The sequence below is a fragment of the Cygnus olor genome, chromosome 10 (assembly GCF_009769625.2).
Source record: "Cygnus olor isolate bCygOlo1 chromosome 10, bCygOlo1.pri.v2, whole genome shotgun sequence".
Lineage (NCBI taxonomy): Eukaryota > Metazoa > Chordata > Aves > Anseriformes > Anatidae > Cygnus > Cygnus olor.
In genome coordinates this window covers 7,419,044-7,438,666 of record NC_049178.1, presented here as the reverse complement: position 1 = coordinate 7,438,666, position 19,623 = coordinate 7,419,044, and the positions used below count along the sequence as shown (strand labels likewise).

The 19,623-nt window shown below is 49.3% G+C and overlaps 2 protein-coding genes across 4 annotated transcripts in view; one reads left to right on the top strand and one right to left on the bottom strand.

The window, feature by feature from the left end:
- NISCH (nischarin) overlaps nt 1-4,912 on the bottom strand; it is a 29,253-nt gene extending 24,341 nt beyond the window's left edge. Inside the window, exon 1 of one of the 3 annotated variants that reach the window (XR_005823125.1) lies at nt 4,751-4,912. Coding sequence is in view for 2 of the 3 variants with exons in the window: in XM_040569243.1 (XP_040425177.1) it covers nt 4,751-4,834 (84 nt within the window). In the remaining variant the exon portion in view is untranslated. Of the gene's footprint in view, nt 1-1,058; nt 1,309-4,750 lie in introns of those variants that run through there. The other 2 variants (XM_040569243.1, XM_040569244.1) reach the window with 2 other exon arrangements.
- A 281-nt stretch (nt 4,913-5,193) lies between these two features.
- TNNC1 (troponin C1, slow skeletal and cardiac type) lies at nt 5,194-13,225 on the top strand. Its single transcript, XM_040569245.1, has 6 exons — nt 5,194-7,751; nt 10,886-10,916; nt 11,086-11,232; nt 12,124-12,238; nt 12,343-12,479; nt 13,050-13,225. Exons 1-6 carry the CDS (start codon nt 7,728-7,730, stop codon nt 13,079-13,081), a joined length of 486 nt encoding a protein of 161 aa, XP_040425179.1. The 5' UTR covers nt 5,194-7,727; the 3' UTR covers nt 13,082-13,225.
- The last annotated feature ends 6,398 nt before the right edge of the window (nt 13,226-19,623 follow it).

Sequence of the window (19,623 nt, the reverse complement as noted above, 5' to 3'; positions counted from 1 at the left end):
CTAATGTAGCACTACAAGGCAATCCTACATTCACACAGTATGTAGAATCTAATCTACATCTAATCTTTTAGTTAACTAAAAGCTAATCCAAACTCTAAGATGACTTTGCTGATGTCGGATGCCTAATCTCATTCACAAGGCTGCTCTGCAAACAAAAACACGCGGATGCTTTTTATTTTAAAGCAACAGTTATTTTTGCAACCCAAAGGTTAAAACAAATAAGACCTCTAAACTATTTTTCTCAACTTTTCTGCTAGCCAAGTCAGTATCCATAGCTACCCATGAGAAGCCTGAGATAGCAGCATCCCTTCTTCAATCTACCAAGTTGTGCAGCAGGCAGAAGAACCTGGCAAGCATCCTGCCATCACTTCACAGTTAAGCCAGAATCTGGTGCTCAGCTCTTCAGAAATCTAGGCAAATCCTCTAGCTGGCTCGATGCTAACTAATTAATTCATTTTGGGATAAAACACATATAATGCAGCTTCCTGTTACAATCGTGCCCAAATATTCATTACAACTCTCTAAAGCAACCTAATATTTCTTTAGACAAAACTATTTTAACTATAGTTAAATATTTTAACTATGCATGTACCAAAGAGACTCAGCTCAAAATTTTTCATGCAGGTGACTTCCCCAGTTGAACACTAGTGATTTGGTAGGAAGCCCACAATCCACCTTTGGACAAACCAGAAACAAACCATCTCAAAGAAACATGAAATATAGGACATAAAACACAAAGTAGAAAAAGACAAGGCTCAGCAGAACCAATTCTACAACAGCTTGAAAATAAATTCAACGTATCCAATCCAACTTTGTTACATGGGAAAAAAAATCATAATCAAATCTCAGCAGCATTTAATACAGCTCAGAACTAGATTCCTATCGCAGACCACACAGAGCTGACTGATTGCTACCCTAAGAATGATGCACGCCTAGCTGGTCATTCCACTCAAGGAAACAAAAAGCAGAGTTGATTTTCAGTCTGTTACGTAAAATGCAGCCAGTTTTCACTTACTCATAGTCCAGACCAGCAGAGTACCAGACGTTAAACAGCATACCTCTTGCATTTTAAAAGTGGAACTGTATCTCATATTTTGTAAGCATCTGATGCACAGGCTTGCTGAACAAAACCCAAGTCCTGCAGAGCGCCGAAACAAGATGTCTGACTAGTGCACACAGCAAGGGACACGTCAGTGCTCGGATGAGTACTGAAAACACAGACAAATGCCTACACAGAATTACAATCTCAATTAAGGCCTGCAACTGATTTCCCATCACATTGTGTTACGAAACTGCCGACCAGGATTATTCACTATGCTGATGACAAACTAGAACAGGAATAACCCGAGTATTCTAAAGTACCTCATAACCCTGATGAAAGAGGGGAGGGCCTCAAAGAAACCTTTTGTTAAAATTGAGAACTAAAAGAGTGCTATGCACAGAAGCCATAATAAAAACACTAGTTCATCTTAAACACTGACTGTGCTAAATTATGGCAGATCAAGCAGCACAGCTAAATGCAATTCAGATTGAATATACAATGAATAAAAACTCAGATCAGACACTGAAAACCCAGTACACTGCACAGCTCCCAGCTGATAGCTCATCAGACAAGGAAGCAATACACCTCTGCTCTGTGTACAACACAGAGCAAACATAACAAAGGCTTCGTTCCCTTTTGCTGAAATGACAAGCCCTGACCACTTCCAGAAACAGAGCACTGAGCCAAACGGGCAGTCTGGTCAGGAAAACATCCAAGGCAGATGTTTTAGATGCACCAATGCAATTCCTCAAATGAAGTCTCTAAAAAGTCACAGCGTTCCCCACGCAGAACACAGCCCGATGCACGTCTTCACCCCTCAGACCACATCAGTACGCGGAGTGACAGGAACAGATCTCACATTAATCCACCAGCTGCCATTACCTTGACGAATACAAATGCACGAAGCTTGTGTGTTTGAGACATGCTTCAATTCAGAAATCAATCATTTTAAAGCAAAAACAAACAAACAAACATCCTTAGGTTTAAAAAAATCCAGATAGCTAGCTAAGTACACGCCCAACTGGGCACGCTAACAATGACAAGGCCAAGAGCTGAAGTTAAGGTTCCTGCATGCCTGCCTACTCATCGAGCCGACTGCTAGGAGGCATGCACAGGGAGATGAAGAAATGCTGCGCCACCTCCCAGACAGCGCAATTTGCCATGTGAAGTCTCCACCTGCATTTACAACAGACCATGTTTCCATCCAGATCGATGGGAAAGCATTTGCATCCCCAGGCTGGCAGCCTGGAAGCCCACCTCCCAGTGTTTCTACTAAATGATTCTGTGTAATAAATTTTCTATACCTTTCTATAAATTAATCTCTTTGGAAAGTGTTTACCATACCTAGAGCTGTGTTTTTTCATTATTTTCTTACTAGTTACTTCAAAGCGTTCACAGTTAAGTATGCTCTCTCCACGCAGCATGCCTTTCATCTCCCTACATTTTTAAAAACTGAAATGCTTACTAAAAAAATAGGACGTATAGCTTTTAAACCAGATGTTGCTGAACATCTCTGATTCCAGACTGCCTTCTGTCTATTTTATGTACGGGTGACAAAGAACTGCTCTTCTTGTTTTACACGGAGAACTTGCATTTCTGCAACTTGACAACTTCCAGCTCCAAACTTCGGTACTGTCAAGAGAACAAGTATGTGACAGAACTGCCCACAGCCACACAAAGCCTGGGGCACAGGTGCAACTGCAGCTACTAGGTCCCAAATTACAGAACAGTGACACAACCACAGCTCCTCCTCCCTGCCTCCTCAAGCAGGGAGACAGTTCGCACCCATTCAAGGAAACCACAGTCTTTTCCTTAAATATCAAAGCTAGTATTTATATTAAAAACAGCTGCAAAAGACAGGAAAGGCAGGAAAGTGACTTTAGGCCAAACAAATGCATAGCAGGAAACGAAGCACTGGCAACCTCAAGGCCATCCAGCAGACAGCCAGTCTTCAGTCAGCATCTAGCTGGACCAGCATACACAGGGGACTTCTTTTAAAGACAAGGGTGTAAATAAGACCACCACTATCCCAACTGCTACATGTTGATGGGTAAAGGTACACCTTGCTACCACTGTTGTCTAATCTTTACCAGATTTAACCAACTTTTACACCATCTATTACATGCACTTCTGCTCCAGTACAGGCCTGTCAGGTCCTTAATGTCACAAAACTGAATTTTAAACACCAAATGCCAGTGTTTGCAAACCACTCCACCTTGTGTAAATCATTTCTGTTTTAATTTAAAAATACACTCCTGCATTTCTAATGGCTTGGGCCTTCTCATAGAGGCTGGCTGCAGGTCTGGAGTCCTGCTAACAGTTTCCACAGCTGTACACACAGGCAAGCTTAATGCTTTGGCTCCCTTGAACCCGCAGCAAGAGAATCAAATCAGGACCAGTTACTGGCAAATCTTGCCCTCCAAACACACTATTTTTTACAGGCCCCAAGAAAAGTGGAACTAAAACAGTGTATTTCCAGAACTCTAGTCACTAAAAAAAAATCAGGCCTTGAAAAAATACACTGCCATCAGCCTAGCTGCTGTTATCCCCAACCATGAGCTGGTTTGCTGAACAGTACCTGTAGCTAATATTTCACCCTGCGTCCATAACCTCCAAGAGAGAGGGGGAACAGATAACATTTGGACATTTCCTCAAATTCACCTGAATTTCCCATTCACAGGTATTGTAAAATACTCATGAAAATCCTTAACGCTAACATTAACCCCTCTCAGCCGACACGGGGCTTTGAAAACAAACTTGCTGAAGGGTAAACCACATCCTAGCAGAGTCCTACGGTGGCGGCAGCAGCATCACAGTTCCTGTGAAAGCACATCACGCAGCTAAGTTGCCAGACAGAGGTGAAACAATTTTCAAGAGCCTTTTTCAAGCTTCTAACAACCTAGTCCCCTGAATGTTGAGTGAATTTCTGTACAGGTCTGTAAACATGGCCACTCGCCACCGGCAGCCATGCCCAAACAAAGACAGTTTGGGGTTGTCAGTTTGGAGTTAAACTCTTTGTGTACTACAGCTGTGTAAATTCTGCCCTATTGAACTCAGGAATTGCTCTCCTGCCGGTCAAGTTTTCTCTGGGACCCTTCTGGGTGGCAGTAACCCGAAGCATGACTTGTAGCAGTAACATGCAACTGTTTACAAGCACTGCTCCCCTACACCACTGCTCTCCTTTCTTTTTTCTCCCTTTCAGCTCCTTCGGCAGGAAGAAACCAGAGGTCACTGCATGCGTTTGACAAAAAAGATCATCCAGGCCACACTACGTAAGGCAGGAGCAGTAAACACCGTTAATTACATAACTATCAGGGCGGCGTGCCTGAGACATTCTGCGTGCGATTATGCTGAGGTTTGTTTGGTGATGAGCTTCTTCCTGAAAAACAGGCCGATTAACTCCTGGCACAACGCAGCCGGTTGAGAAAAGAAATAAATAAATCAAAGTTACACACGGCAAACCGAACTGCTTCCCCGACAAAACCGCTGCTGACCGTCTCTTTCGTTCAGGACGGGAGGAAGCAGCACAGCCCCGACCTACCCGAGTGCCCTGCTTGCCGAGGGGCTCCGCAGCGCCTTGGCTTCGAGGCACGGCAGCGCGCAGCGCCCAGCCCGGCCCCGGGCTCCTCCCGCCCCCCGACGGACCCGCGCACAGCCCCGGGGCCGCTTTCCCACCACCCCCACCCCGGCCGCCTCCCCGCCGCGCACCGTGTAGCTCTCCACCAGCTCCGAGCCCAGGACGCGGGCCTCCCGCGGCAGCTCCTCGCCGTCCTCGCCCGCCACCGCCTGCATGGCGCCGGGAGAAGGCCGCAGTGACGGGCCGGGCCGGGTCGGGTCCCGCCGCCCTCACGCCGCCGCCGCCCCCCACTGCCCGCCGCTGCCGCTGCCGCCGCCGCCCGCCCCGGCCCCCGGCCCGCCCCGCGCCGCCGCCGCCATCTTGGCTCGGCCCCCACAGGGCGACGGGCCCCGCCCCCGGGCTCTTATTGGCAGGCGCGGGGCTGCCGCGGGGGGGTGGGGGGTGGGGGGTGGGGGCGGGACCCGAGGCCAGAGCCCGAGAGGGGCGGGGCTACGGGCAGCGGGGCGGGGCTCGGGGCAGCGGCTGCGCATGCGTGCTGGCCGCCCCGCGGGGCGGGGTCGTGCTGCGTTTGTGCAAGGCAGCGGGGCGTGAGCGGGGCGGTGCGCGCGGGGTGCGCGGTGTGAGCTGTGCAATGCCATGTGCGCTGTGCTGTGCAGTGCAGCACCGTGTGCGCCGTGCTGTGCAATGCAACACGGTGTGAGCTGTGCAATGCTGTGCGATGCAACACGGTGTGTGCTGTGCGGTGTGCACCGTGTGCACGGTGCTGTGCAGTGCAGCACGGTATGCGCTCTGCTGTGCTGTGCAATGCAGCATGGTGTGAGCTGTGCAATGCTGTGTGCACTGTGCTGTGCAATGCAGCACAGTGCATGCTGTGCTGTACTGTGCAATGCAGCACGGTGTGAGCTGTGCAATGCAGTGTGCACGGTGCTGTGCAATGCAGCACCGCGTGTGCTGTGCTGCGCGATGCAACATGGTGCTGTGCAATACAGCGTGGTGCTGTGTAGCGTAGCTCTGTGCAATGCAACGCAGCACTGTGCAATGTGGTGCAACGTGGTACTGTGCTGTGCTATGTGGTGCTGTTTAGTGCAGCTTTTGGTGGTGATTTGGTGATTTGTGGCCACCACGTGCTGCTGAAGGTTGGGACACTTCTGCGTGGGATGGAGGCACTGCAGCAGAGCTGTGACAAAGTTGCCTGGTGCTACCTTGCAAACAGGTCTGTTTTTATTTTCACCCCAGTGTGCTTTTCCTTGGTCTCATCTGGCAGACAATAAGTGTAAGGAGAAGGCACAAATAGAAAAGGCAGTCCAGGAGGGATTTCCTAGTGCTGCCCCACGGTGCTGCTGAGAGGTGAACTAATAAGTAATTTTGGAGAGCGACTTTAATTAAGCATCCCCTGATTGTTCCTGAAAGCAAGACACCTTCAGGTAGCAACAAAATCCCGGATTATTTTCCCCATGGGATGTCAGCTTCCCGGGTGCAGGATGGGGGATGCTGGTGGCCCTGCAAACACCTCTGGCCTCCACTAAAGCCACAATTTATCTGGGCTTTAGATTTCCTTGTATGTGCCCTAATGAATGTGTGGTTTGCAGTGGGGTTGCAGCTGTCTGGAAAAGAAAACCTAAAGTGACATTGTGGGGATAAACATCAGCCTTGGATGCATCCTGCCTCATCCTGGGGCTGTTCTCAGCCGGGAAAGTGGGACTCTGCCAACAGCGTCTGCCCTGCCATGAAAACCAGCTTTTTCTGCATTTTTTTCATATTCGAGACAAGCAAGATACTAACCTATTCCAATTCCAAAGAGTAGCAAGCTTTAAAAAATTAATTCCTTAAATGCAACTGTTTTTCTTTTTAATGCTGAGCCTCACTGTAGAGTGGGTGCCTGCAGGGGCACGCTCCGTAGCAGGCTCCGCAGCGAATTGCTATTTTGTGACTGCAAAACCTCGCCATGCCCCTGACACAGAGGCTCCTGTGCCCTCCGCACCCAGCTGTGCCCTGGCTTCTTGCTGCCACCACCACCGGGCACTGGTTAGAGCCACTTCAGCTTGGCATTCAACAGGGACAACAATTTTTTTTTTTTTTTTTTTGCATGCAGCATTATTTCTGTTAAAAGCAGGTGGGTTTTATTTTCGGAAGAGATGTGACCCAACAGCTGCATTCCTATTTGCAGTTTTGTTAATGCCGACGCGAGCTAGCGTGAGGTCAGGCCTCGTCACCCGGAGATGCAGGAGCCATCTGTGATGCCTTTGGACACAAGAGGGAGTCCTGAATCACCAAAAAGCGAGATTTTGTTTGGGTGATTGTGGACTAAAGGCTTTTACCTGCACAGAGAAAACAGGTCAGCACCCAGGGGCCTTTGTAAACCCTCCGTGAGCCCAGGGACATGGGCTTTGGCCATCCACCACGGGGATGGGGCAGTGCCTTGTTTGGGTGCCAAGAGTCAGAGTTTCCCAAAGAACGGTGAATTAACCCAGAAAGCAAGCACCACTGGACAGCCTGCACCTTTCCCATTTTGTGCAGTCTCAGCTAAATGAAGAAAAGCCAGGAAGCCCTCCCAGTTTGCCTCCATGCTGCTCTTTGGTGCAGCATCAGGACCACACATTTCTCCTGGCCATAGTGCCGAGGCTCGTCCGAGGACATTGTCCCCAGGGCTTGGGGACAGCCAGCATAGGGGACAGGCCCCCAGTGCCCCCGGAGATATTTCAGGAGGGAAATATTGCCTTTCCCACACTGCCCGTTTCGGTTAGGCACCGGGTTGTCTTCCTAACGCAGCTCGCTGGGGGGTAATAGGCAGCGATAGGTGGCAGTGACATGGTGGCACACGTCCCAGGACAGCCAAGCCCCGCAGTAGCTCAGCAAGAGCCAGCTGAAAGGGCCAGATCCTTCCCCCACCAAAGTCACGAGGAGAGTCTGGAGCTGGGGCAGCTCGGCAGCGTCCCCATCCCAAGGCACGCAGGAGAGGCATTCCTGCGGGGCCGGGACGCGGTGGGCTGTCACACCCCCGGGGCTGGCCACGGCCCCCTATATCAGCCGTGCCGGCGGGGCAGCAGCAGCAGAGCGTGACGGTGACAGTGACGTCCCCCAGCCCCTCGCCCACCCTCCCCGTCAGCCATGGATGACATCTACAAGGCAGCGGTGAGTGTCTGCCCTCGGGGCTGTGCGTTTGGGGGGACGGAAAAAGAAGGGAGAATTATCGGGTGGCGTCTTTTAGCGACCGAGGACATGGGGATGGCTCGGGAGGTTTCACGCTGCTCTCATCAGCACGAACCTCCCAACTCTGAGCAGTTAAATGTCTTGGCAAAACCTTGGAGGTGTCCGGGGTGGCTGCTGGTTTCAGCCAAATCAAAGCAGAGCAGTGTTTCCCACAACATGAAGATGATTTGCATGGGTGGAAATGTGATTTGCATGGGTTCAACCTCACCCTCTTGTTTCTGGTGCTTTACAGTCCAAGAGTGCTTTTACCCAATTTCCCCCTTCCTTAGCTGAATGCTTTTCTATGAAATTTGAAAAAAACCCTCCGCTTTGCTCAGGTATTTCCCGATGCCCCCCTCTGCCTCGCCACTCCTATCCCCCCGCTGTCTGCTCCGCAGAAATCCAGGCTGGGGGAGACACTCCCCGGGAATGCCGAGCATCCCAACAGCTGCCGCGGCGCTCACCAGGCAAACCCCAACTTTGGTCCATAATAAGGGCTCATCCTGTAACTTAGACAGAGAGCGACGTGCGGGTGGGATAAGGACGAAAATAGATCCTGGATTGCGTGAATCACTACTGGGTGCCTGGAATTAAAATACGGTGTAAGAGCTTTGGGGTGCTTTTTGTTTTTTTTTTTTTAATATACAGATGGTCAGGTTTGCTTTTAACTCAGAGCTTGAAGAATACATCCTACAAGCACTATTTTAATTCCAAGCATTTTAGAGGGAAAAAAGGTATTGCTCGGTGAAACAAAACTGAAGAAAACAACCAGACGCTGCCACCTGTCCCGTCCTCTTGCCAGCCTTGAGCCTGTAAAGCTGCCCCTCCGTGACCTGGGCAGTGCAAAAGGAACAAGGAAAGGCTGCATGGGAACGTGCAGAGTGCCCCAGAAAGCACACAAGAGGGAGAAGAATGTGCCCTGTAAAATCAACAACAAGCCAGCCCTCTCCAATTAAACTTTTTAACGAATCGTGTTCCCTGTGGCTCAAGGAACAGATCCTTGCCTTATTGTTTAGCGACTCCTTGCATGTGATTAGGAAGAAAGGCTGGGGTGCCTTTCTATCCCCAAACGGGTGAAAAAGCAGGACAGCCCTACCTGAAATATGTGGACTTCAACCCCAAACCTCCTTCCTACCTTGGGTACCCCAGACGTACCCCAGGCAGAATCCTTGGTCAGGGAGACGAGCTCTGAGGATTGGTGGGCTCCAGTAGGGATTTTGCTGCTGGTTTAAAGGCAATGAATAAATAAAAATAGGCAAAATGGGGCAGGCAGAGCTGAGACTGCTGGTTTTTCGTGGATCAATTCCCAAGATTTTTAACTGTAGGAAAGCATTTCCCTGGGGGTGGGGAGGGTGGGGGAATGTCAAGAACTTAATTTTTTCCTGCCCAAGTTCAAATGGAAATGCAGGATGGAGATCAGACCTGAAAACACAAAATTCTGTGAGCTTGGTGCCTGCCTTCCTGCCCCACGACAGGAGAAAGCCATCCCCAGACAGGATGCGGTGGGAAAAAAAGGGATAAAGCCGTGAACAGCATCCATGTCCAGAGGGCACAATAAACAGCTTGGGAGAAAGCTCTGCAATAAACACATTGCCCTATGGTTACAGCACATCTAATTTCCACAGCTCTACATCCTCAGTTTTATAGAAATCCAGCATGTGGTAGTCAAAAAATGCTTTGGAAGTGAGGATTTGTTATTTGCTGCATGTATTAGTGGTAGCAAACCTGGGATGGCATACATTAACATTATATTCGTGCCAGATTTCTTGGTGCAACCATAGAGCCCAATGGGTTTTTGTCTCACCCACTCATGTCTAGATAAGGGTGTGCAAGCACAAAGCTATTTTGGGAACATTTTTCAGCTCTGTTAAGCGGAGCTAAGAGCAGTGCCAGGGACAAGTGTCCGGATAACAGGCTGCGAGGATGCATACCAAAGCCTGGGAACAATCACAGGGCTCATCTTTATCTTCAGCACCTCTCTCATCAGGGCTTATAAATAGTGAGCACAGCCAGAGGGTCAGGTTACCCGAGTGGCCGCAGCCGCGGCCATCAGCCGAGCTGTGGCTGCCCTCGCTCTACCCAAACGTTACCTGCAGTGGGCTTGGGGTTCATCCTGCTGCTGTTGTTAGGGCTCTCTCACCCCAAAAAGGCTCCAAGGGGAGCTAGGTAAGGCTCTCTGACTGCTTTCTGCTAAGATAAAGTACTTTCCCTGCCTCTCGCTGCAAGTAGGAAGGGTTTCCTGATTTTTGCCAAACTGCTTCTCTTTGGGGCAAAAAGCATCATGCTTGCTTTGCAGAGCCATGTGAGCTGGGGATGGGTGCAGGGACACTAAAGGCTGATAACCAGCGTGGGAGGGAAACGTCTTTGTTTGAATGGATGCTCCCGAAGGGGCGGTTGGGTATGGTGGTGGGGTCAGCAGATAGAGCTGAGCACCCTCTGCAGACAGGAGCAAAGCCAAAGAGAGAAATTGACTTCAAGAGGAGCTGTTGGATTCCTCTTTGCTCTCTTCATTGATTGTTTTCATTAATTCAGGCTAAGTAATAAGCTCCCACTGATGGCTGGCAGGGGACGAGTCGGGGCAGGATTTGGAAACAATCTGCCAGCCCATCTCAGCTATGCGGGGTGGCCCCATGGGCCAGTTCTTCCAGCTGCTTCCACCTGTCTCAGTTTACCTTCGCATCCCAGCATGCCAGCTCAGGGACCAGCGATAACTGTATGCCCTGTGCAGTGACCTATCTGTGGCACGTCCCCATTCCACCCCCGGGAGCCCATGTTGCTTGGTGCATACACAGACCAAAGAGTTCCCACAAATGCTGGGCTTCAGGGAGATACTTAAAACAGGCTGAAAGGGCTGGAGGCAGAGACCTTTATAAACAGAGACTCTGATGGAAGTAGACAAGATCTTAATGCTTTGGATAGCTTCTTGAATCTAGGCTGAAAAACAGTTAGCAGGGGTGGTCTTGTCCATGGGGAAAAGGATGTTGAACCTCCAGTCCACGTGCGAGCAGCCCTTTTAGGATCAGCAATTAGTGGTGGTAAAGAATACAAATAAATTGCTCTCCGTGTTTTACTTACAGGTTGAGCAGCTGACAGAAGAACAAAAAAATGGTAGGTGCATCTTTAACCTGACACGGCAGCCTAAAGACAAGCTCCCAGGGCTTTTGATCCACCAGGATCACATTCCAGGCAGTTTCTGTGTCCCCCAAGGGAGAGCCCCCCACCCTGGGGCTGTCTCGTGGCGTGAGACCCACACATCTCCTTCCTCCTCTCTCCCCAGAGTTCAAGGCTGCCTTTGACATCTTCGTGCTGGGGGCAGAGGATGGCTGCATCAGCACCAAGGAGCTGGGGAAGGTGATGAGGATGCTGGGGCAGAACCCCACCCCTGAGGAGCTGCAGGAGATGATTGATGAGGTGGATGAGGATGGTAAGAGATTGTCATATCCTCAACTCTCCCAAGCCCCGTCCCCTTGCCCAGCGCTGCCGGCTGCCTGTGGGCAGGATCCGTGCTGGGCATCACACAGCCTGTGGGGAGCAACCTGCAGAGCTGGGCTTTTGATGGACACTGAGCACCCCCAACATCTCAGTGTGGTTCCTTTATGAAACTTCCAGGCTAATAAACATGATAAAAATGATTATCCCTATCATGACTGGACTGCTTGAATCAGTTTGGGGAGATTACTGCTTACATCAGAATTGCTCGGATCTATTTAATAAAGGGGCTGAATGTAGCAACTGGCGTTTCACAAATGCCACAATTCGACTTCTATCAGCAGGGCAATCTTTCACTGCTGGAATGTGTACATACATACACATGCACACATTAATAACAGTTAATATTGATTAAATCAGCATAAACACATGCAAAAACCACTGTGTGCAGGTTGGGCAGAAACATACTAAGTAATTGGAAAATAAAAAAGCAGTTAAAAATCAGGCAAAGAAAGAAATGTCTCAGTGTCGTTGAAAACAACAGCACTATACTACCGGTGCAAAAATACACTGCATGAATACCTGCCTCCTGGAGCTTTTGTTATTAATATCTAGATGAGACTGACAGGTACCTCCATAGCAGGAATTCCCATTTCTCAGTACTTCCAGCAGCACATTCAGTTCATTTTACCCTGGCGAAAAAATGACTGGAAAAGGTAAAAAATGTGATAAATTCAGTCCATGGCCTCAGTCACTCACTCCAGCAGCCTGCAAGCTGCAGGGCTGCTCTCCTGAGTTTTGCTCCTCAGTTACTAATGGGAAGACTGACCTCTTGCTTGGCTTTGCCCATCCACTCACTGTCCATTGGTGTTTATTCTACCTGCAGGCAGTGGCACTGTGGACTTTGATGAGTTCCTTGTTATGATGGTCCGGTGTATGAAAGATGACAGCAAAGGAAAAACTGAAGAGGAACTCTCAGATCTCTTCAGGATGTTTGATAAGTAAGAGCCATGACCACAACATAGGTGATGGGAGCGGTGAAATGGCCCCAACTTGCCCTCCCGAGCATGTTGGTCCCCTCCTGAGCTCTTCTGTCCTCACACAGGAATGCTGATGGCTACATCGACCTCGAGGAGCTGAAGATCATGCTACAGGCAACCGGAGAGACCATCACTGAGGACGATATAGAAGAACTGATGAAAGATGGGGACAAAAACAACGATGGCAGGATTGACTACGACGGTAAGGAGTCTTTCTTGCCTGAAGTTCGCTTGTGAGCCCTTGGCAGCTCCCATGGTTGCAGCTTTGCCTCCAGGGTCGGGTGTGAGGTTGTGCAGGCAGAGCTAGGCAATACAACCGATCCCAGTCCGGCTTTCTATGGGCTGGGGGGTTTCTCAGACTTGCAAAACATTTGCAAGGACCAGGGGCTCCCTTAACTCTCTCCACTGACCCTGTGAAGCAAACCTGGTTTTCACCAGAGACCTGCCTGTCCTCTACTGCCACCTAAACGCAAGCACCAGCCCAGAAGGGCTCTTCTTTTGAATACAGTGCTGCCCAAAAGGCTCCTGGACCCCTTCTGAGCTGAGTCTGTGGCCAAGGGCAACCCTGGGCACTGCTAACATTTCCATCAGCAGTCACGAGGAGCTCTCGCCACGTCCAGGGGAGGAGTAGCCATCCCTTGGCCTCTCGCACATCGGTGGGATGGAAAAAGAGAAATGGCTATGGAAGGCTGCCAAGAGTGTACTCCAGCAGCTGTGAAAGCACTCTAGTCCCACCTAACAGCCCTCGTCTCCAATGTCTCCCCCTTGGCAGAGTTCCTGGAGTTCATGAAGGGAGTTGAATAAATCAAAGGCCAGATCAACAGCCTGGATCTCCCAAACCCCTCCAGCTCCATGGCTCAGCTCCTGGGTTCGATCCCCTGGCTACCGGCATGAAGACTGAGTGCTGAGAAGGGTGGCCATCAGGAAAATAAAGCGCGTTGATACCGAGTGCCTCTGATGGTCATTCCTTGGCAGTTAAGCGAGGGCTGCACCTCACAACTGAGGGCAACGCTCCTCAGTATTGCAAGTGCCTGGCGGGAAGACGCCATTTTGTGTCACCGTCATGCCACATCTACTCACCAAACCCACATGGTGAGTGCAGCAGGGGCTGGCACTGGTATCTGCTGGTTTAACTGGAGCCTGCTGCTTTAACTGGAGTGTCGGCAGAATTTTAGTAATGAAACATGAATTAACAACCACTTATGCCATCAACAAAACCCTTTGTGAGAGACACCTCCTCTCCTACCCAATGTCACCACGGCTGTCCCAAAGGGATGTCTCTCCCTCTTCCCTGCCATCCTGATGTCTACCCTGTGGTGTACAGAGAAGTAAAACCTCTATTTTATTTGGAAACACTAATAAAAGCCAATCCTAAGGCAGACTGGGTGCCTTCTTCCAGTCTCACGCTGCCCTGTGAAAAGCAGGTGGCACTGTGAGAGACCAGCACCATGGCCCAACGGCACCTCACACCGAAACTGAACCCCACCATTTTGCCCTTAGAAATCACATCCATTTGGGCCCCAGGGGTTCTGAGCAGGGCACGACCCTGATACAGCCTCAAGAGCCACACACAGGGTGGCAGCAGATTCAGGAAGACGAGCGGTACTGTCCCTGACGCCCCAGGCACTGTCTTCTCTCTTCCCAAGGAAGCGTGGCATTCCTGCAGCATTAGCAGCTCTGCCTGCACATAGCTGCCTCCTGCCATTGAATTACACCCCAGCACGGCTCACACATTGCATTCATGTTGCTAAAATCAAACGTTTACCCAAGCAAAATAAACATTGGCAGGGCACAGCACCAGGCTGTTCTGGTGCAAGCACTGGAGGTGCTGCCCTTGACCCCAGGGGAGATGCCACCACCATCCTTGCTTCTTCCTTTCCTCTTAAAAGGCATCTTCTCCATGGAAACAACACATTGAGCAGCTGTGTTTTTGACCTGACACACATACTCATTCAAGGCAGTACTGAAATACTTAATTCAAACTAAGCAGGCTTGAGGTTAAAACTGGTGATGTGAGGGTGCAAGAGTGGTTGGTTGGAAGGACATAGCTCTGTTTTTCCTCTGGACAAGTGCCAAACGTTTTACCCAAGCAGGGTTTGTAACGTCAAAGAAACTAAGGAAATGAACTTGGGCAGGAGATTTTCCTTAAAATCCAGGATATTTTAGGAATACTCCTAATGCAAACATCTGGAAGACCCAGAAGGCCTCCCTGAGCATCCTGAGTCCTTGGTGCCTTGGCTCCTAGGCCAGAGCAGAGCTGGGGCCAGCAAGGGGCCTGTGCTGCATCTCTCTATGTGCGTTCAGTGCTACTACCCAAAGGCAAGAGTCATGCCAACCTTCCCACCCCAGCTGGAACCCACCTCAGACCCACCTGCATTTGAGTCGTCTTTAGAAAGGCTCTGAGAAGGGACAATGGCTCCCTGCCTTCCCCCTGAGCTCACCCCAAAGATTTTGATGATTCTGCAGAACTGCAGCTGCAGCAGAAGCCAATGAAGATAAAGAAAGGTGTTGGGTTGAAGTGTTGTGGTGGGAAAGACTGTTGTTACTGTCTTCTGTCTCCAGTGAACCTGTTGCTCTGATGATCTTGAAGATTTTCCTCCAACCTAGATGGTTCTATGATTATCATTTTCCACCTCCCAAGCAGCACAAGTCATTTCACAAGTCCCACTGAGAGCTACTTCTAAGGAAACACCTGAAACATTTTACATAGGCCTGGAAACCTGCACAGAAGTGCAGACACCCGGGCCTCAGCCATGCTCATAACTATTGCAATACCGCAGCTGTAAAATGATTTCTTTTTCTTTCTGACTAGCCCAGAAAGGTGTCAGGGACAACAAATCTCCCCACAGCCACCCAGCCTACAGGCAACCCATACCCACATTTCATCTCAGCAGGTACCACCAACAGCCCCATTATCTTCCTCTGTCCCGACCAAATCCCAATACCCAACAGGGACATCTCCAAGACATTTACCACCGCTTAAGAATAGGCTTTGCCTCACTGAATGGTGAACAAGAGAAGAAATAAGGAATTTTCCCAGATTAACCCCCCTCCTTTTGTCCTTCTTGGTGGCCTGGGGGAAGGTTTGGACTGTTGTGACCCCAGGGAAAAGGAGGCTGCAGAGGCTGGGGGGAGGCACCCAGCCATGTCTCAGCTCTCTACCCTTTGTCCAAGAGCCCCAGGAGTAAGGGCACGGGCAGCAGTGACCCACAACAACCTCACTGACTGCCCCACTCTTTTCCCTGAGAGCAAAACTGGGATGGTGGTGGCTGGACAGGAAGAGGACCAAGGTCTTGTAGCAGCTGAAACTTCTCCGTAGAAGAGCAGCTGTGCTGGGGAATATTTGGGCTTTTTCAGTCCTTAGACCAGACGCGCCAGCAGGTCAGCACATGAAGTCAGAAAAACTGCTGCAAGATCCATTTGTCTCAGCACACTGACTGTCCTCCAAGAGTAAGCCAGCAAATGCCATGGGGTGGAGTGCTGTGGGTGGATCTCACTGCTGGCTAAAACACAGGAGCAACTGCATTAGGAATGTAACACAACTTGACACACGGCCGAGCGACTTAGATGGCTGACAAACCTGTAACTAGCACAGGACCAGCTCGGGTAAACCTAGGGGATATGTATGGAGCCGTGCTAACGATGACAGAAGAACACCCAGAAATCCACCCATCTATGTAACTCCAAACAAATTTGCAGTTTTCCCTGCATGTTTTTGTTAAATTCTGGTGCCAGAGACATCCAAGGAATGTGACACATACACAAGCACTACTTGGAAAAAAAAATAAAAATAGTCATCAAAATATCCACACTTTTTTTTTTTTTTTTAATTAGGCAAAAAGCCATTCAATGCTCCATAACAGCCCACAAATCTGTGTTATCTTAACCACCTGACCCCCCCTTAAGAAAGGGTGCTGTGCTGCCAGGTGACAGCAGTACATGCCACCGGACACAGCCGCAGTTCTCAGGCCATTTGCTCTGCTCAATTTAGCTGACAGTAGATTTAATTCCTACCCTGGTTTACAGCTTTTTCAGCATACTCAAGGTGTCTCTCAGTAAAACTTTGCTGTACGGACTGACTAAATGATAACAGAGAACATTTTGTAGGCATACCACTAATAAAACATAGGCATCTCTCCTACAGTTATGCATTTGCCACCATGGCATCAGCAGTGAACTGAGCCATGGCAGAGAAACATCTCACTGTGCCAAATCAAATACCCTGTCATAAAGGAATGACTGCAACAGCTCTGAAACTTGGGCAAAGCAGAACTCATGTTCTGTTCACTTATTTTTTGCTTGAGCACAATACTGAAAGGTGGTGAAGGGGAGCAGAGCAATATGCGTCCAGTCCTGCTTTTCATTTTCACAACGAACATCCACATCCCTGGTGATTACCCTGCCCCTTCAGAGCCTTTCCCACTGCTTTGTTTTTTCCCCTGCATTTCTGTACTCTTCCCCTTCAGTGCAATTGCTCACCTTTGCACAATGAGCTATTCACTATTTGGTTACGTGCCCTTCGCACCCTATTTTTTATTTTCACTGAACGGAAAAAAGGAGCCGAATTAGAACTTACTGAGTCCTCTTCATTGCAAAGGGAAGAAGTCATCAGCAGCAAGTACAAAACATGTAACCTGATGTACGGCAGTAGCTAAGCAGAGAGACTCTCTCAAACACATTGGCTTCCTGTGGGATACCAAGCACTTAGTCATATGAGTTTTGAAGTTTTTAAATGTCAAAGATGACAGAGCTGTGCATAATGGGAATAGCTTCAAGTGGGCCACAGCTGCCAGTTCCCTCTCCTGTGCTCTGCAGATATAATCCTCCCAAAAAGAATCATTGGACTGCCTCAACCAACACAAAGCAAGACAGAATTTAGATGATTTCACAGGCGAGTGAAAGCGCCTAAGACCCACCATGGAGCCACGTCAGCACAGACGCCCATTTGCAGCTTTCCCTTCTGGGCTGGCACAATGCCTGCCACAAGGAAGGGAAGGAGGGAAGTCATGAACTGAGCTGTCACGGGGTCAGAAATTGTGATGGGTGATATAAGCGATGTCCAGGCAGCGTCCTGCAGGACCACCACGTGTACAGGGAGATCGCGGTGGGGTGCAGACGACAACAAACCTGACACCGAGCTGCCGTGGAAGCTCACAAATTCTTGTCTCTCGCTTCACAATGATGCCTGGATTAAGGTTACGTTCCTCTGTGCTGCATTTTGTCACGCAGCCGCTATTTTGGTCAGAAAGTCAGCAAGCCCATATTTGGGAAGCTGTCCCTCTGAAGGGCAGCATGAAGGGCAGCAAGATGAAAAGACTGCATCGAGGCAGGCCTGGGCCAGTTTTGTGGAGCCACTGGAAGCCTGGTTTTCCCCCTCTGCTTCTCATTAACGTGCCAAGATCCGTTTCACAGTCCAACCCTTGCCTCTCTCTCTTCCCTCAAACCACATCCTGTGGGTGTATTATTCTCACAGCATGAGCCCTCTGGGGAAGATGCAGAGATGAAATCCGCCTTCTTAGACAGGATAGCCTTAGTGGGAGATTTAAAAGGTAGAACTGAAAGCAGGTTGGATATCTGTGGACACATGGGCGAAGGTGCAGCAAAACACCAAACCATCTCTTCAGAAATTGTGTTTTCTTTTACTTACTGTCACAGGGCAGACCAGCAGCACACTCCTTCGTTCAGGTCGGTGGACCAGACACTTCACCTCCTCCGACACCAGCAGCATCCTGAGGCGAGGTGCCTGTTAATGGGAACTGCAGCTACGGGATCTTGCTTTGTCGACAATCTCACTCGAAGGAAGGCACCTGCCATACAACTCAAAGACCACTGATGCTGAAAGGTACTCGGGTATCACTGGTGCTATCAAGATTTAAGCACTCTGGAGCTGTCCCTAGGTGACTTATGGGTTGCCAAAAAACTTTACAGGGATGATTGCCATCACCAGGAACCTCTCCAAGGCAAGAACAGGCTTTTGGCTCACCTGAAGGCAGCAGGGACCAGGCAGCCTTTCTGTCCCAGCTATTTAGCAGATTCTACGCAGTGATACAAACAGGGTGACCACTCACTCTCCAAGCCCCCCAGCCAATCACCCCTCCCTACCCACATGTTGCTCTCGCACAGCCACCAAGTTCTTCCAGAAGAGAAACTTCAACCTCCAGACGAGTCCAAGAGATGCCTGCAGCAGGAATCATACAGGTGGGGGCTGCACTTTCCTCAGACTGCAAGAACCCTCAACTCCTGAGATTTAAGTTAGTAAATCACTTTATATTGCTTGGTTTACAGCTGAGTGGTATTTTTATCAGTCAAAAGAATTTGAGAAGCGTTCGGAAATCGGGAAAAGTCTTGTGGAATCACTTCAGGCCACACAGAATTCAAAATACTTACCTTGTTTCAAAACGGTATTTCATTCCAGTAATTAGCTAAACTATTTTAAAAAAGTCACTTACACTAATTGGATGCTTTGCTTCATTTTTTTTCCATCCAGCAGGTGTTTTGCTGCTATACCGGAAAGTCACAAGTTACTTGCTTACTTCCAGCTCTTGAGCGGATTAGTGAATTTACACCACCAGGTGGACAAGTCTTGCAATTACAATTTCAGGAAAGGTCCATTGCCTTTTAACAGGCGGTTCGCGTCAGTACCAAAACCACTCATCTTGAACCAGCTCTGCTAACTGGTGTGACCTGGAAAGCCAAGTCCACCTCTATCTACGTGGCAGTAACAACCCTGTCCTGGCACCACATCTCCTGTGCTACTCCCATGATCTCACCAGCCAGCAAGCTTCATCAGGTAGGGACTTTTTTTTGTTACAGCAGCTATGAAAATCTGGCTATTTTATATTGTCCTATATCCCTTACCACACTTTACTTGAAGCATTTTAGAAAACACTACAAACCACTTCTATTAATTGCTACAACCTCTAACACTGTAGCTGGCGCTCAAAACCCTCCCGTTTCTCAGGATTGCTGTTGCTACCCCACCTAACAGTAAAGCAGCAGATGCTTGGATAGCCCTTGGAAGCCTGATCTTGCTCTGACAGCACTGAGAACTACTGCAAAAATTGCAGTATGAGAGCTCTGAATGTGCACGCCAGTATCAAAATCAGTTCTACCTTCACTGAATACCATCATCTAAGAGCCCGAGCAACACAAAACACGTTGCTTCTTGTTTATATTTTAAAGCTTCACTCTATACCATTCCACAAACTGAAAACAGGCTGCCAACTTGTACGTGTTCATAACCTGTACCACAAACTGCAGCACTGAGGAGGCAGCAACTGTTTTAGCTCATACATCTGGAGGCTGAGAATACTGATACACAACCCCTCCTGCTGACCTGCCAGAGA

What these genes read in the sequence shown, in the direction of transcription:
- TNNC1 (XM_040569245.1), top strand. Translation starts at nt 7,728, where the DNA reads ATGGATGACATCTACAAGGCAGCG. An exon ending in GACAGAAGAACAAAAAAATG is followed by an intron (nt 10,917 to 11,085) that starts GTAGGTGCATCT and finishes CTCTCTCCCCAG; the next exon opens with AGTTCAAGGCTGCCTTTGAC. An exon ending in CTCTTCAGGATGTTTGATAA is followed by an intron (nt 12,239 to 12,342) that starts GTAAGAGCCATG and finishes GTCCTCACACAG; the next exon opens with GAATGCTGATGGCTACATCG.